This window comes from Cervus canadensis, chromosome 25, assembly GCF_019320065.1.
Source record: "Cervus canadensis isolate Bull #8, Minnesota chromosome 25, ASM1932006v1, whole genome shotgun sequence".
In the NCBI taxonomy this organism is placed as follows: domain Eukaryota; kingdom Metazoa; phylum Chordata; class Mammalia; order Artiodactyla; family Cervidae; genus Cervus; species Cervus canadensis.
In genome coordinates this window covers 16,257,848-16,277,219 of record NC_057410.1, presented here as the reverse complement: position 1 = coordinate 16,277,219, position 19,372 = coordinate 16,257,848, and the positions used below count along the sequence as shown (strand labels likewise).

At 34.2% G+C, this 19,372-nt stretch overlaps 1 protein-coding gene across 1 annotated transcript in view; it reads right to left on the bottom strand.

The window, feature by feature from the left end:
- MUC19 (mucin 19, oligomeric) overlaps positions 1-19,372 on the bottom strand; it is a 114,978-nt gene that overhangs the window by 60,968 nt on the left and 34,638 nt on the right. The window contains 12 exon segments of the mRNA XM_043447549.1: positions 131-196; positions 489-686; positions 1,178-1,243; positions 2,070-2,258; positions 2,607-2,699; positions 4,463-4,537; positions 4,804-4,902; positions 5,658-5,696; positions 17,079-17,120; positions 17,487-17,519; positions 18,053-18,094; positions 19,058-19,087. Of these exon segments, the coding sequence (XP_043303484.1) occupies positions 131-196; positions 489-686; positions 1,178-1,243; positions 2,070-2,258; positions 2,607-2,699; positions 4,463-4,537; positions 4,804-4,902; positions 5,658-5,696; positions 17,079-17,120; positions 17,487-17,519; positions 18,053-18,094; positions 19,058-19,087 (972 nt within the window).

The window sequence follows — 19,372 nt, the reverse complement described above, 5'->3', positions numbered from 1 at the left end:
CTCCTTCAGTTTTGAGATCACACAAATAATAATAATTAAATTTCCCAGGAAAACTGTCTCTGACCGAATTTTAAGTAAAGAAATCACATTTGTATTGTCTGATTTTATTCTGATTATATTCTTTCAGTACCTGTTCCTCCAGAAGTATTATCACGAGCAGCTTCAGTGGTGGCAGCATTTTCACCTCCAGTTGTACCTACTTGAAAAGAATGATGTTCTCATTGGACACTGGGGTTGCTAGATTAAGGATATCAAAATACAGGACTCACAGTTGCGCTTGAATTCCAGATAAAGAACAGTCACATCCCAATTATTGCATGGGGCATACTTGCACCCCCCAAAATTTCTTATTTATGTGAAATTCAAATCTAAATGGCATCCTGTATTTTATCTGTCAACTCTACCCTACATAAATGGTTGTGATGAAAATGCTCTAACTACCCATTCATTTGTCCTAAAATTATAACCTTTAAAGCCAAAGCCATTACTCAATTCACATAAATTCCTTCTGAGGAAGGAATCAGCTGAGAGTCTCAGCGAAGCTCTTGATGGAGCACCACCAAAGTGTCCGGGTGTCCTGCACCTTGCCTCTGAACTGCCAGCTGGGCTGGAACCAGAGAAAGATGGTTTAGCTGTGATGCCACTGCTAGTTCAAGTGGTAGTCCCAACAAATTCTACTGTTACGCCTGATAAACAGTATTGGGGGAGTGTATATATTACTGTGTTTCCCAGGTGGCATTACTGGTAAAGAACTTGCCTGCCTATGCAGGAGACTTAAGAGATATGGATTTGATCCCTAGGTTGGGAAGATTCCCTGGGTGAGGTCATGGCAACCTATTCCAGTATTCTTGCCTGAAGATTCCCACGGGCAGAGAAGCCTGGCAAGTTATAGTCCATAGCATTGCATAGCATCAGACATGACTGAAGCAACTTAGCACCCATGCATACATTAATGTGACATTCCTGTACTGTAACACGTTTGAAGAGAAGACTTGGAGAAACTAGGAAAAAAGTCTTCTTCATGAAAAACATTATTCATGCATATCCCATTCTCCATCTTTTCTTGGATGGTATATTAATAAGTAATACTAAGCAAAATCTGTAGTATTCTGAAAAAAAGAATGTCCTTTTGACAAAAGTCATGATCTCAATGGCATCCTCTACTCACCTAACTTACCTTCAGATGCTGTCACTTCACTGCTTGGTTCTCCAGTTGTTTGACCAGCTGATGATCTGGTAGTCTCTTTCAAAATAAACAATATATATGAAATTATATATATAAATGTCTTTAGTTAAACAGAACAGAGTATGCTGTTCTCTGCTTTCAAAATACTGGGACTTCCCTCGTGGTCCATTGGCTAAGACTCCACGTTCTCAATGCAGGGGCCCTGGATTCGATCCCTGGTCAGGGAACTAGATCCTACATGCTACAACTAAAGAGCTCACAGGCCTCAACTAAAACTGAATGCAGCCAAATAAATTAAATAAATATTTTTTGAAAATACCTGTCACACTTATACATTTCCAGTTCACTCTTTCCAAAAATTGATCATAAGAATCACCTGGGTTGATTGTTAAATATATAGATAGACTAGCCCAGAGAGTCTCAGCCCAGGTCATACATTGGAACAACCTGCAAAGCCTTTTTTTAATTTTAAATTTATTTATTTTTTAATTGAAGGATAATTGCTTTACAGAATTGTGTTGGTTTCTGCCAAACATCAACATGAATCAGCCATAGGTATACATATGTCCCCTCCCTCTTACTTCTAAAAAATCACTCATGCCTCGGCACTTCCTCTCAGAGTTCTGATTCAATTACTCTGTAAAAGGCTCTTCAGTATGTATTTTCAAAAATATTTCTAGTCAGTTTTAATGTGTAGCCAAAATTGTAAACCATGACCTTAGCCCAGCTTCACATTCCCAGCCTTAGAAGTCCTAAGGCAGGAGTCTTAGAATTTGAAATACAACATGCTTTGGTATAGATCACTTCTGAAGTGATATTAGAGAATCACTGGCATTAATCCCATAAATGTAGGAATAATGAGGTCATGAATATGTACATTTACTAGTAAGGAATAATTCAGAAGTGCTGGTGACTTCCTTAAGGTCAGTAAGAAGACGCCTCAGATGACTGTCAATGTTGCCCATTTCCATACCTGGTTGGCCTCCAGGGGTTGTGTCTGGGACAGGTAAGTCTACATTTGTGCTCTTGCTCCCAGGTGTGGTTGTGAAGATTTCTGAAGTTCTTGGGGTCGCTGACACAACAAAGAAGAAGCATTACTTCCACTGTGGCAGAACTCTACATATCACTCCTCTCTCAAAATCAAAGTTTATCATAAAAAAGAAATCTTCAAATGACCCCTATGATTTCTATGGCTAGATGGCCTCACAACAGTTGTTCAGTTGTTCAGTTGCTAAGTCACGTCCAGCTCTTCACGACCCCACGGACTGCAGCACACCTGGCCTCCCTCTCCTTCACTGCCTCCCAGAGTTTGAACTCACGTCCATTGAGTCGATGATGCCATGTAGAGTTTAATCTTTTGTTCAGTCTGTAATGTGTTCAGTACTATGTGGCAGAGGCTAAGGTTCACATCCTGACTTGCCTGATTCTCCCGGGCTTGTCGCTCCTGTGATTGGTTGCCCAGGCGTGCCATCTTCCTCACCTCTTATTGGTGCAGTAGGACCTCCTGTTCCTCCTGATAAAAAAGAAAACAGCAATTTGAAAAACACCCTAGACACAAATCAACTCATTTAGCCCTATAAAAGTCCTCTGAGGCAATTTATATTACTAGTCCCACTCCACAGACATTGTCACCAGGCAACATATACCTAAATTCACACTGCACCCAGTGCTTCTCAGAAGATCTGTGGTAAAAGAAAACTTCTGTACATTTTTCAGTCTGCTGTAAAATTTTGGAAAAGTGCCATGAAAGTAGATAAATTTAAAAAATAAAACCATACAAAACATAAGCTTTTATCCAACAAAAATAAAATTGCTGTGTCAAATTGCCGTGTTTCTAAATACTCATATTCTGTTTCAGTTTTTCTCACGGTATGGACTGGTAACAAAGAATTCTGGATTGCACCCGCTCACAAACCAAACTTTGAGAAACCATGCCCAAGAGTGCTGTTCTCACCGTCTGATAACCAAAGGCGATAGCTGACTGACTTGTCATTATCACTACATAATTCCAATTCAAATTCTAGAAAATATACACTCAGTAGTCACCACCCTAAAATGTAAGTCAATTCGCTGATCTAATTGGAATTAAGTCATTTCTTAATTTGTGCTACTATAGCTTGTTTCTTTCAAAAAATAATTTTTATGCAAGCAATATTTTATTCCAAAAAATGTTTAAGACACAAATTTTAAATTGTGAAATTTGCCAAAGGAAAATAAATGAAGGAAAAATGAAGTCAGGCCACAGATTAGTTAATAAATACATAAAGAGAAGTTCTATGCATACATTAAAGAAATGTATTTTCATGGTATATAATGGTTTTGATTTATCCCAAAAGCAATCTGAAAAATTGAAAGATTTTAAGTAAGACAATGATGTGAAGACAGCTGAGGTTTTGTAAGTTCATTCTGGTAAGGTATTGACTAAAGTGTAGACTGGGAAGCAAATTGGGAAGAGTGGGAACATTGTCAACATTGACAAGTATCAGTTGTTTGCCTGGCTCAACGCTAAGAGCTTCTGATTCTAGGCAAGTGTGCCCCCAAATTTTGTGTTTCAGAAGCGTCCCAGGAGATGCGAATGCTGTTGGTCTGGGGACTGCACTTTGAGCACCACTGTGTTAGAGGAAGGCGAGTGAGGTAGGTGAACATGAAGACTAGACAGAAGACGTCTGACATCTGAGCAAAAGCAAAGGCAAATGCGATGCAAAGAGGACATTAAAAAGGGACTTAAACTCATTCACTGACTGCATAAGGGATGGAGTGAATTTAAGCTTGTTCGTTTTTAATCAAAATCATCAATAATATTTTACTCTGAAACCAACAGTAGTTGAAGTTTAGTCAGTGATGCACAAGGACAATTGTACGCTCACTGACTTCTCTTGGATGTTCGCTCTTTAGGTACAGATTGCAGAATTGTGCAGCCACAGACAAAGGAGACTGAGGGTTCGGCTTCTAATCCTGCCTCTGCCAGTTTTGAGAACTTTCATTATTTTCTTTCTCATGGGAAAAAAGACACTTAACTACCATGGTGTTGATGTGGATTAAATTACATATTACATATTTTAGCATCATTCAGAAGTTTTAATGTGCCATAGAAATATGTCACTAATATTCTGTTAACATATAAATGTTAATTTTTCAGTTTTTCTCAAAGTCACCCAGATAACTTACTGCTGATGCCACATCTCTGTTATCTAATATGCTCAGATTACAGTTGGTCCTGATGCAAGACGAAGGGCTGCTGTGGAAAGAAGTGAAGGACTCATTTCTTTGTCTCACCTATTCTGAAGTCCGTGTCACCTGTGCTTCTATCTTCAGTTTCTGTGATCGCACTTACTGACACTCCAGTTGACCCTGATAAAGGTAAAGAAAAAGCAAAGACTTGTGAAAAAGCTGCATGCTGTCAATTCTCAAGGTGTATATGACTATAACATGATGTACAATAAGACTGCAATTTGTGCAAAAATTAAAGAGCCTACATTTTAATTACATACCAAAAACATCCAAAGTTGATATTACACATAAGTCAGATACTTTTATGTAAAATATTGTTCTGAGCAGTATTGCCTGAAACCAGTTGTTTAGCCGTGCTGGTATATATTGTCCTGAACTTAATTTACCTGATATGCGCCCAGAACTGGTGAAGGGGGGGCCCACTGGTTCTGTGGTGCCCACACTTCCAGCTGTGGAGGTGATGGGAACTGGAGTTCTTGTAACACCTGAGAAAAACATCAAGAGAACTTCTCAGCTCATGTTTACTCGGCCTTTAACACCAGTGGCTGATCTAACTATTCAGTCAATTCCTACCATAGAAAATAGAATCATGAATCCAGTGACTCTGCACAGACACCCTAAGATTTCTGTTCCATTATTACTTTCCTACCAAGATTTTGGTTTAGTCCTTACCATATTTTTTTTAACAAAGTCATGTCATCTGCATCTTAAATTGTATCATATCAGGTCTTTATACATTTATCTCAAAAGATTGCTTTCAAATAAACAGAACCTTATGCCCTAATCACATTGTCACTTAGAGATAACAGTAACAATCATGAAAATCATCATGAAACTTTTAGCATCATCGAGTTGCTAAAAGTAACAACTTTTAATTGCTACTTTTATATTTAAAATACCTAATAAGCAAAATGTATCATGAGCTCCCCATGTTTTCTCTCATCCTATATTTTTTTTAATTTGAAGCTTGATATAACTTAAAGTTATATATGCTATAGTAATATTAGCAATAAACTGAAGGCCGTATTATAGCCAGTTAATATAAACACATCAAAACTGAGTCAAGTTCAGGGTTTTTTTTCTAGTTTAAAAACAGTGGGGAAAGCCCAGTAAACTATTATTAAAAATATTTTTTCAAAAGCCAAACATGTATAATTTCTTTCTTAAAAACATAAAGGTACTAATGATTTATACTGTCAGATATTTTTTCACATATAAAACCAGGAATTAATAGACTAACCTGTGGTAAAAGTTTCACTGAGGAAACTCAGAGTTGTTCCTGATAAGAAAAAGAGAAATGATGTGAATTTTTCTGACCTCAAGAGAAAATATTAGAAAGACTGCTCACTTGTTAGTTTTCAATAAATTTAGTGGCTTGCAATAAACTCAGTGTTGAGAGTTAGTAACACATTTTTATTTCATTTTTAAAATAGTGACATTATAATGTTACTCTTCTCAATGCAAGTGCGTATGTGTGTATGTGTGGGTGTTTGTATGCTATACACATCTGCATATGCGGAAGTCTAGCAAATACAGTGTAAATGGAATAAATATATATCAACAAGGAAAAGTTAGTTCTCTGCTAAGCAGAGGCTGATTTCTTTGATTTCATTCTGTTTTTGATTGTCAGCACCTTCAATATTTTTCTACTAAGAAACATATAGTCTACAAGAGTTTGGGGGCAAATTGAAGGAGAAATACTTTTTAGGGTTTATTTTTATGATTTGATATAGTGGGTTCATGGAGATAAACTTGAAGTCACCAGTAAACTCCTGTAGGTAGAGGTATATTTTATCCTCATTCCCATTGCCAGGAAATGTGGTAAAAGTTTCTTAAAAGTTTGTTGTGATGTGGTCTATGGGCCTAAATATTTGCCTTTTTAAATTTCCAGCTTTTATAAATACTGAAAATAGCTATTTTCAGTATTTCAGTCTTAATTTCTATTGTAAAAAAATCCCTGGGAATCTATTATGTGTGTTTATATCACTCTGAAAGTTTATAACTTAAAAAAGAAGAAAATACTTCTCACACAATTCATTTGATCCTCACTCTTTATCCAGCCATACTTTCATTCTTTCTATCTGCCATTCCCTTTACTTGGAAAACAGTTCCCGCTCTCTTCTTATTAGAACTTCATTGTCATTTCTCAACTAAATCATCTTTTCTTCAATTCCTGAGCATCCTGATTTGATCAAATCCCCTCTCCATCTATCCTACCCCCATTTTAAGCACTTCATAGTTCTTGCAAATTATTGCTACTTTCCATTCATTTTAATCACTTGACTGACATCCATCTTTCTGACCGGACTATTGCTTCATGAATGCACAGATCATATCTATTGCAACTTATCATTAAACTCCTAATGATATGAGTCCCTAATACATAACAGGGACTTGAAAAATATTTGTCAATAGAATACATGAATGAATCAGTCAATGAAGTGAAAGTATTACACCTATTCTATGTATGAAGAATTGAGCTCAGAAAAAGTAAGTGATTTGTTTAAAATCACTAGTGGTCAATGACAAAGCTAGGACTAAAATCTAAGTCACTCTGAACCTAGCTGTATGTATGTGATGCATACAGCTTTTTATATGACGCTACCTCTATGCATAAGACATTACTCGTAGTTTATAAGTTTTTTGTTACCAATTCACCATATTAATGGAAATACTACAAATTAGACTAGAAATTATAGAATAAAATGTCAAATAAAAAATAAAACAGCCTGTCTCCCCTGATTACTTCACAAAAATGGATATAGTATAAATATATTAAGTAGTTTAAGAGAAGGTTTGTGTGAATATTCTCAGAATTAATGTTAAGCTTTAGCTGGGAAAAATTTTCAAATCAATATCAAGCAGACGCCACCAACAGACCTCTTCAAATCTTGATATCTTTTCTCACTAACAAACATTTGGACATTTGAATTAAAGTGAGTTGCGATATGGATGTAAGAATAACATAGGAAGACTGTTATGCCACTGTCCACAGAGACTGTCAGGATTATAATGATGTAGAGCAGGACAGACCTCAATACTTCAAGAGACTGTAGGGCAGATTCCATTTCCCAGTATAGATTTTTCAGCCTTTCAGAAATTCCCCTGATCCTAATTTGAACTCATTCAAACTGAAGGCAATTAATGAAATCATTAAAAGCAACATTATCACATGGAGAAGAATTGATCTTCACCAAAATTTCTACACCTGAATACGTAGGGCCCAACACGGAGCTGAGGGGAACACAGCCACACGACAGAGATGGCACGGCAGCCACCGCGAAGATTTATGCGTGTGAACGAGAAACACGCTCACAGGCCTTTCTGTGCAATTAGTGTGGCTGAGGAGGCCACATGCTCCAGTGGATCTCAAGGTCCCATATCTTATCAGGGCCATAAGAGTTCTCTAAAGCAGCCTCAGGTTGGAGTCCATACCACCTTGACTACTGTGATAGAGCTCTCTTTCCCCACAAAATAACCTGGGAGGAAGTAAGTCTGAAATTACTGATACAACAATAAAAAGTATGGACAAGATTCTACTAACAGGAATAAATGAGAATTCACATTCACTTTTATTCATGGTTTAATTACCAAAACTGATAGAGAAAGCAATTATGTTCCCATTAATTTTGACATCCTTAACTATTACAATTTCAATTGATTTTTCCATTGCTTGCAAATGAACATATATGCTAAAGTACTTGCTATTATGAATTACTGTATATCAGACTCTTTGTTGCCATGACATAAATGATAATAGAAAGAGCTTCCTCTACCAAAATATTGATATGTCTATATGTTACAAAGTGGTAATCCACCCTAACAATTTTCAAAGTGATTGTGTCCATTTATTTTTACCACATGATCAATATGATAGTTCATTTTATTATTTTAACTTCATTTTTTCCTCATGATAAACTTAATAATTGAAATAAAATCACATAATTAATTTCCCAGCTACTACTAAGTTTTTTATTACATCTAAGAACCATTTAAAGTTTTATAATATTTATAAAATTTTTTATAATATTTATAAAATCTTTTATAAATGATTATTTTCCCATTTTCCTTCAGTGAATTCAATTTTACTTATAAATTTCTGAAAGATAATCTTAAGGAGTATTTATAACATTTTCTCTCATAAACAACAAATTAAGTACTGCAAAGTTTATATTTTGCAAAGTACCTTATTTCTGAAAAAAGGTAAAAATTCATAAAATTGGTTTTAATTGAATAAGCAGTATGTTTGTGATTAATTATTAAAAATTACTATTCTGCTAAAATCTAAGTTCATTTACATAATGGATTGTTCTCTATAAAACTGTTACTAGGAATAAATTTGACTTCACTGAGTACTTATGTGTTACACTAAGCTGCCCTCACATCCAACAATGTAGATATTCTATTTATCCTACTTAAAAAATGAGAAAACTAATGTTCAGTATATTTGAAGGACTGAAACTAGGGTCATACAGCTAGTAAGTAGAAGAGAAGAGATTCTGGTTCTTATTTTTCTGTTTCTGCTTCCCACTGCACTCAACTGGCTCTCTATAATATCCTGATGCAAGTACTTTCTAAGATTGATACAATTTTAGAATAAGTGATTACACAAGCAAATAAAACGTATACACAATCTATAATTGTAAAATTCTGATATTTTAACTTTTTAAGAAAAGAAAAATGCATTTTAAGATGTTAAACTGTTATGTAACAGATACCTACTTTTTAAATTATATGAATCAGTATTCCATTTAGTCAACGAGCTATTTTTTGTTTTAATAGAAAACTTAAATAAATTATGCATTTTAGCACAAATCAAAATTTGAAATTGAATTCTGCAATTATATGCTACTATTTCAATAACATTTAAGTTTATTTTAACTTTATTTTCTTTCTTAAATGTCAAAACACAAAAGCGTTAAGATTGAATGTAGAAAAATATGTTCTGGATTTTAATCCTATCTTTGCTAATTACCAAGTGACCGTGAACACATAACTTAACCTTTTGTGTTTCCATTTCCTCATTTGTAAATTGAGAAAATAATGGCACCCCCTTCATAGAGTTCTGTATCAAATGAGGTAATATGTGTCAAATGTTTAGAATAGTGCTCAGTAAATGTTAGCTCTGTGTCGAGATCTGTCAGTCTGAACAAGAAAAAAAAATGATTGCGTAATTTTTCTTCTAAAAATAACATATTTATTGGAGTGGTTGGCTAGGCATTTCTCAGGGCATTTTAATTCTTTGAAAGCATTTACTGCATAGAAAAGAAAATAGATTTACAAAGCATGGAAAAAAGTGTAAGCTTGGCATATTACTTCCTTTGTGCTTTCAAAGTTTTAAAGTCAAATACTTCATCATTCCTCTTCTGAAGACCTTGGCCTTTCTCTTTCTACCTGGCAGGAAGAAATACTTTCAATCCATCTGAGAAGGTCATTTAAATTTATGAAAGGAGTTAAAATAATTTGCACAATCGTTTCAAGGAATAGGTTAAAAAAAGATAGAAAGAAAAACAACTAAAAGCCAGTGAAAAGTGCTTGATACAAGGAAGTATTTGATCTAGCACTTGATCAAAAATATTTCACTCAGGGAACAAGACAATGGCAAAAAGGTGCCCTTCTCCACAGTCTCTTTTTTGAAATAAATCTTACCTATTCAAGAATCATAGGATTTTTTTTTAATACCAAATTTATATCTTAAGACAATGCAGAAAATAAAAATAAAACAGCTTTGGCTAAATTAAATTAACCCACTAAGCATATTGATTCAACTCAAAAGGACTATATACTATCCAGAATGAAAGTACATTTAGAACACTGTAAGCCAAAATTCTGAGTAAAATGGGTTCTCATGTCTAAAAAAGAAGTCCTTCCACCTATTGCAAATAGTTCATGGAGAGGCAATATATATTCAAAATGATATGTCTTCCTAGTTATATTATATCTGGTCAGCATCTATTTAAATGCTTTTGTTGAGACATGCTATATTTAGAAACGAACGAGAAACTTGTTAATGATGATGACTAAATCCTTATTTAGGGATCCATTTTTCTCATCTCTGATCAAGAGAGGTTCACCACTAGAAGGCTAAAAAACAAAAATCATTATGTAGTTATGAATTCATCACAATTCATCAAATGCCGTTCAACTTCTAAATCATTGATGTCAGTAAAAGAGATGAGATGTGACATTCAAGCCTATAATTTGTGCAAGGCAATTGCTCCACAAAAAGAATCCTTAATTCCCTTAAAAGTGTTCTAAAAGCAAACACTTTAAACTGATTTATTTTTACTATGGTGTGATGCTTATTGGATGAATTTATAAAACCAGTTTTTTTTAAAGTATGTTGGTATGCCTTAAAATTAAATGTTTATTCTTATGTGAAAATGAAAATCAATAGTTGATTAAATTTGGCTTTTTTTAAAAGAGCTTCAAAAGAGGATTACCACAAACATTCTAGTACTTCTGAGATTCTTCTGACTGCCATCCTCACTTTAAGTAGATTGCTATGATTCTCCAGTCACCAGTAAATGGACATACTATCTCTTATGATTATTAAAATTCAGACATGTCAAATTTTATTCTGAATATTTTGTATTCAGACCAGGAACCTACAGCACAACTTGAAGTATTCAATTTATGGTTATGTAGTTAGTCTACTCAACAAAGATAACCAAGTGATATGATCTGAGCCCCCAAGTCACAGATTTTTGAGGAAACTAAATCAACTATTATTTGAATACTTTCTAAATCCCCACCTGTTATATATGGTATGGGCATAGTCTCAGAAAAGAAGAGGTAGAGTGGTAGTAGGGTCTAAAGATTAAACCACTAATAATGATTTTTAAATTGAAAATTAATTACTATCTAAAATTTTATATGGGAAATAGCCACTTACTAATTTATTCCAGCAACAAGATAAAGCTACATCTACATTATCAAAAATGCTGGAAAGGTACCACTGGTTTGATAACTTGAAAATCAATATTTTCTCTATATTTGGGATTATTTGACTAAATCTATTTAAAATTTATGATTTGTGGCACATTTGCACAATTTTAACATGAAAAAATAAACTTCTAAAAACTAATTTTGTCTCCCGATTTCAGATTAACACTGGGGGAGCCTTACTGATTCACATCTGTGAAATTATAATTTCTGACTTTCAAAGATAAAAAGGAAAAGAAAAACAACCTTGATTTCTCTCTACATCATACCAGAAAATCTATTTTTCTTCTGACCTTTGTAACACTGGAAAAATATTTAAGCTGTTTGCATCTCCTCCCCTGTAAAATATGAGGGGGAGGGTGTTGTGAGGAATAACAATTGGGAGATTATTGAGATTTAATGAGAAATTGAACAAAAAATACTTGGTATCATGACTCAAATGTAGTAAACTCTCATTAAAAGATATTATTAATATTAGGTGGATCTTATATTAATAATACAGTACTAAGATGGCATTTTAGTAAACTATTAATATTATACCTAGAGATCATGAAATGTCAACTGGAGTTTCTGTGAAAAATAAAACTATAAGATTTGGTAAGATTAAGCATTAAAAGTCATAAATAACAACAAATGAATTCAGAAAAAAAAGCACCTAGCTAATTTTCCCTATAATAAAACTCTACATTAGGTGTGTAATTTTTAAATGCTACAGTAGAAGCAATTGATGAGATTTTTGTAGTATTTTAAGGTTATTATCGCACCTAAAACTTCATAAGTTGCTCACTAAAGCTCTAGGTAATCTACTTATGGCCTTCTGTTTTATATGAAAAGTTTTCTGCTACAGTACAAAATCTGACAGAATTATATTGCCAGGATATTATGTTCAAAATCAAATGCTTGGGGGAGAAAAAAGCAGCAAAAGAAAATATATGTATGAATTAGAAAATATCAAAATGGTTTTCTTGGTTCTGATTGCCTACTTTTTATACAGGATGAATATATCAGCATTATATTGAAATAATCCACATTGCTTGTGATTCATTGGAGGAGAAAATGGCAACCCACTCTAGTATTCATGCCTGGAGAACCCCATGAACAGTATGAAAAAGTTAAAAGATGTGACACTGGAAAATGAACCCCCTCAGTTGGAAAATGTCCAAACTGGGGAAGAGCAGAGGGCAACTATGAATAGCTCCAAAAAGAATGAAGCATCTAGGCCAAAGCAGAAATGATACTCAGTAGTGGATGTGTTTGGTGATGAAAATAAAGTTCGATGCTATAAAGAAAAATATTGCATAGGAACCTAGAATATTAGGACCATGGATCAAAGTAAATGGGATATGATCAAGCAGGAAATGACAAGACTGAACATCGACATCTCAGGAAACAGTGAATTAAAATGGACTGGAATGGGTGAATTTAATTGAGGTGACCATGATATCTACTACTGTGGGCAAGAATTCCTTAGAAGAAATGGAGTAGCCTTCATAATCAACAAGAGTCCAAAATGTGGTACTTGAGTACAATCTCAAAAATGACAGAATGATCTCTGTTCATTTCCAAGGCAAGCCATTCAACATCACAGTAATCCAAGTCTATGATCCCAACCACTGATGCTGAAGAATTTGAAGCTGATTGGTTCTATGAAGACCTAGAAGACCTCCTAGAAGTAACACCAAAAAATAATAATAATATCATTTCAATCATAGGGGATTGGAATGCAAACGTAGGAAATCAAGAGATACCCAGAGTAACAGGCAAGTTTGGCCTTGGAGTACAAAATGAAGCAGGCAAGGGCCAACATGGTTATGTCAGGAGGACAAGTTGGTCACGGCAAGCTCTTTTCCAACAATACAAGAGACAACTCTACATATGGACATCACCAGATGGTCAATACTGAAATCAGACTGTGGCTCAGATTATGAGCTCCGTACTGCAAAATTTAGGCTTAAATCAAAGGAAGTAGAGAAAAACCACAAGGCCATTCAGGTATGACCTAAATCGAATCCCTTATGATTATACAGTGATGGTGAAGAATAGAGTCAAGGGATTAGATCTTGTAGACAGTGCCTGAAGAACTAAGGATGGAGGTTCATAACACTGAACAGGAGGCAGTGACCAAAACCATCCCCATGTAAAAGAAATGTAAGAAGGCAAAGGGGTTGTTGAGGAGGCTTTACATATAGCTGAGGAAAGAAGAGAAGCAAAAGGCAAGGGAGAAAGGAAAAGATGCACCCAACTGAATTCAGAGTTCCAGAGAATAGAAAGGAGAGATAAGAAGGCCTTCTTAAATGAACAGTACAAAGATATAGAGGAAAACAATAGAATAGGAAAGATTAGCGATCTCTTCAATAAAATTGGAGATACTAAGGGAACATTTCATACAAAGATAGGCAAAATAAAGGACAGATACAGTAGAATCTAATATAAGCAGAAGATATTAAGAAGAGGTAGCAAGAATACAGAAGAACTATACAGGAAAGGTTTGGATAATTAATGACCTGGTTGATTACAATGGTGTGGTTACTCACCTACAGCCAGACATCCTGGAGTGTGATGTCAAGTGGGCCTTAGGAAGCATCACTACGAACAAAGCTAATGGAGGTGATGAAATTCCTGCCTAGTTATTTCAAATCCTAAAAGTTAGTGCTGTTAAAATTCTGCACTCAATATATCAGCAAATTTGGAAAACTCAGCAGTGGCCACAGGACTGGAAAAGGTCAATTTTCATTCCAATCCCAAAGAAGGGCAATGCCAAAGAATGTTCAAAGCACCATACATCCCATTTATTTCACATGCTTGCAAGATTATGCGCAAAATCCTTCAAATTAGGTTTCAGCAGTATGTGAACTGAGAAATTCCAGAAGTAGAAGCTGGATTTAGAAAAGCAGAGGAACCAGAGATCAAATTGCCAACATTCGCTGGATCATAGAGAAAGCAAAGGAATTCCGGAAAAAACATCTCTACTTCTGCTTCACTGACTATGAGAAAGCCTTTTGACTGTGTAGATAACAAGAAACTGGAAAATCCTTAAAGGGACAAGAGTACCAGGCCACCTGACCTGTTTTCTAAGAACCCTGTATGCAGGTCAAGAAGCAACAGTTAGAACTAGACATTGAACTACTGACTGGTTTAAAATTGGTAAAGGAGTATAACAGGGCTGTATATTGTCACCCTGCTCATTTAACTTATATGCAGAGTACATCATGCCAAATGCTGGGCTGGATAAATCACATGCTGGAATCGAGATTGCCAGGAGAAATAGCTACAGTCTCAGATATGTAGATGATAACCACTCTAGAGGCAGAAAGTGAAGAGGAACTAAAGAGCCTCTTGATGAGGATGAAAGAGGAAAAAGAAAAAGCTGGCTTGAAACTCAACATTAAAAAAAAAAAGATCATGCCATCTAGACTTCTCAATTCATGGCAAAATAGATGGGGGAAAAGTGGAAGCTGTGACGGATACTCTTTTCCGAGGCTCTAAATTCACTGTAGATGTTGACTGCAGCTATGAAATAAAAAGACGCTTGCTCCTTGGAAAAAAAGCTATGGCAAACCTAGACAGCTTAGTAAAAAAGAGGAAACATCACTTTGCTGACAAAATCCATATAGTCAAAGCTATGTTTTTTCCTGTAGTCATGTATCGATGTGAAAGTTGGATCATAAAGAAGGTTGAACACCAAAGAACTATTGCTTTCAAGTTGTGGTGCTGGAGAAGACTCTTGGGAGTTCCATGGACTACAGAGAGATCAAACCAGTCAATCCTAAAGAAAATCAACCCTGAATATTCATTTGAAGGACTGTTGCTGAAGCTGAAGCTCCAATACTTTGGCCACCTGATACGAAAAAGCAACTTACTGGAAAAGACCCTGATACTGGGAAAGATTGAAGGCAAAAATGATGGGGGCAACAGAGGATGAGATGGTTAGATATCACTGTAGACTCAATGGACAGGAATTTGAGCAAACTCCAGGAGATAGTGGAGAACAGAAGAGCCTGTCCCGCTGCAGTCCTTGGGTCAGAAGGAGTTGACACCACTTATTGACTGAACAACAACGTACATGAGTGTGTGTGCTAAGTTGTTTCACTTGTCTGACTCTTTACGACCCTGTGGATCATAGCCTGCCAGGCTCTTCTGTCCATGGATTCTCCAGGCAAGAATACTGGAGTGTGTTGCCATGCTCTCCTCCAGGGTACATGAATATACAACTTATCAAATCAATAGAATTTGATTTGAATTAAGAATACTTTATTCTTTATTAAGAATACTTTAAATGGTTTCAAGATTCAAAAGTTTTGGTAGTTGAATGAATGGTTATATTTTAACTGAAAGAGACCTATATAACTGAACTAAATCACTTATCTTCAAATGAGAATCAAACTGAGAATTAGGAGTTCAGACTATTGTTTATGGCTGAGATATTATGTTGCTAGAAAACTTTTCTGCAATGTATTTAAATAACTCAGGATGAAATCATTAGTAGGCCATCAGAAATAGATTTACAACTGTAGAATAAAGAAAAATATTTCTGTAATGGGTCACTCTCTAAATTTACACTGAAAGAGCCACAGCTACTAATGATATTCAACGTAAGAGAAAGTTTGATATAAATTAAACATGTCAGTTGGCCACTTTTATGATATTCCACACTATGATGGTGATACTTTGACATGTTTGCCCTTAGAATATAAGGGACATGGTATGGAGTAGCAAATAATTAACACCACCAAAATTACAAAGATGCTCCAAATTAGTTCTAATTCTATATCAAAATATAAAATTATAAACCAAAAATAATCTTGATTTTACACAATACCCTGTTTTCCAGAGAAGAGATATTAGCTCTAATGAATGAAATGTATAAACTATAAGCTTCATCAGCATAAATAACATCTAATCATTGGTCTAATGACTAGGCTAGAAATTCTGTGACAAAAGAAAAAACATAATTTAAAAATTAGGGATAGGGAAAAAGAAGAAACATCCATTCATTCTACAAATATTTGTTGAATACTTGTAGTTGGGGACTAAGTGCAGTTAAGAATGCTGCTAAGTCGCTTCAGTCGTGTCTGACTCTGTGCGACCCCATAGAAGGCAACTCACCAGGCTCCCCCGTCCCTGGGATTGTCCAGACAAGAATACTGGAGTGGGTTGCCATTTCCTTCTCCAATGCATAAAATCGAAAAATGAAAGTGAAGTCGCTCAGTCATGTCCGACTCTTAGCAACCCCATGGACTGCAGCCTACCAGGCTCCTCTGTCCATGGGATTTTCCAGGCAAGAGTATTGGAGTGGGGTGCCATTGCCTTCTCCCTTACAAGGATGCAAACCATTATCTGTGACTTTAAGGATATTACCTATATAAAATGTGATCATTTTGCAAAATATGCAAATACCAAGTCATTATGTTGAACACCTGAAACTAATATAATGTTATATGCCAATCATTCCTTAATAAAAATGTCATGTTTTAAAATATATATGTATATACAGAGACAGACAAAGTAATAAATAACTAGAGAAAGTAATAAATATCAGGAGAAAGAAAAACAGTGTTCAGTTAGGTGAAGAAAAAGGTCCTAAAAAAAAAAAAAAGAAAAATAAAGAGTCCTAAGTATAGGAGAATGGCTCTCTTGATTCTAATATATTAAAAAAACAATTTTAATATACATAAAAACCTTTTTTGTCATTTCATAAGTTTTCTGATTCACCTACCTGTTATTTCACTGCTTGATGTAATCCCTGGAATGGAAGCTACTGAATTGGAGAAAATAATAGGAAAAAATGTTTTATATGGAAGGGAAATTATGTTTCTGATAACATCTATGATCATATATAAAATGGATCAACTTGAAATTAATGTTTCAGAGAAATCTGATTAAATAGTTAAATAGATGTCAAAACATAAAAATAAAGTTTAAAATCTATAGACCACAAGTAAAATGTCAAAGACTTTTATCAGTTTGTATAACACTTTTTTCTAAAATCTTAAAAACAAAACAAAAACAGAAAAAAAAATCTTCCCCAAAAAATGTAATTGCAAAGGTATAAATAATACTGCAAAAGGAAGTTTTGGATTATTTTTAAGTTCCTCTTAAGTTGTGGTTGATGATTATTGCTTACCTGTGTCTGAGCTATTGGTGACCAGTGTAATTGCTGTACAAAGGAGGAGACAAATATTTGGAAATGTATGTTCAGATGGTTTTGAAAGACAAGATAATAAAGTATTTATTTAGACACTATTAGATATCTCTAGAATGCAAATAAATGATGAAATGCAACAGTTAAGTTCATTTACCAGATGCTTACACATTTTAATATGCTCTTGTACTTCTTTGACCACTGCTTTAATTACAAGTGATTCAGTTAAAGTTAAAATTCTTTGGTGTAAGTTGAAAAGAAAATATAATTTATTTTCAAGGAATTTAGCATAGAATTTTATTCTGTAGCCTTTTTTTTTTTTTTTCTCAAATTAGTAACATGCAGAATGTTCTTTTTAGGACATATGGTCTCTAAATAGGGAAGAGGTTCTTCAATATCACAATTGGATGTAGACCTTACTATTTGGCATTTAAGAAATAAATAAAGAGAAAATGACAACTTTGGGGAAAAGGGCCAAAATGCCTGAGTTGCAAACTCATCCATAGCTTATTTAGATGCTAAAAAACAAATAAGCATTTTTTTTTTACCTGCTTCGGTGCTTAGTATGGAGGTAGCTGTTGTAGTAGAAACTGTTTGGGGAAGACAATATTTATGAAAATAAATTACTTAAATAATTTTTCTGGCAAATTTATTTCAAGAAACCAGTTGCCAAAGACTCAATAAAAATTTCTGAAATTGTATACGGAGGTTAATTGACAAAACAATCTTTCATTCAGATCAATATCAATAACTCTTACTGTATTTCCAACAAAAATGATTAATTATTTTCTATTATTACCACTTAACCAAAATCTCACAGGAACTTTATTAAATCTATTTATGGGCCAAGATGAACTCTGCACTTAGCTTTAGGACAGTAACCTATGATAACTAAAATAAATATCACTTCACTGATGATCACATACTAAATACATTATCACAACCTAAGGCTTCCAATTTACAATACTATCTCTTAATTGACATAACCTCCAAATATTGATCAATGAGAAATAAGAGTATGTAAGTGTACTGCAGTAACTCTAAGTACACTTACCACCAGTACATTTAAAGTTCCAAAGCCAAAGTTAAACTTCATTTTTCCCAGTACTCTCTTGAATGGATATAACTAAAGTAGCCTTATAGCTTGCAAGAAATACACAAGTTAAGAAAAATAAATTAATTTTTATTTCTGTGTTTTCACCTCCCGGTATAATCATGATTTCAAAATATTTACTTCACAGGAGATCACATTTACTTTTTCATTCCATTTGTTCAAATTATCATCTAAAAATGTCAAGCTTTGGATGATGATGTTCAACTAATAATAAGCATGTAATACCTATTTTATGTTCTAATCACATTACTAACTTAACTCACAGGAGTATAATGAAATTATATTTTGACATATTTTCTAGAACTTAATTTTAATTTGAAATTTTATATCAGTATATTTATCAGCATATCTTTTACTGGCACAGACTCATGTGAAACTACAAATGATTATCACAAAAAGAAATCAGAAATACACATTTAAACCATAATGATGATTTTACCTGTATATGTTGAATTTGTAGGAGCAGTTTCTGAAATAATCACAAATTACTATTACTGACAGAAATGAAAAGTTGTGAAAAAAATTCTAAAACTCAAGTTGCCTATGAATTATCTTTCTTTTTTATTTCACTTCTTGCAATTTTGAATACACAAAAAGAATCATTTATATTTTCTTTTGAAGTTTATTGAAAGTTCTTTTTAAGATATATGTTGCATATGAGTAATCCTTCAAGTAGTTAATTCTATATAGCTATCATCTTCCATTCCATCCCTTTATTAAACTGTTTTAACTGATGTCTCACTTCCTTAGTTAC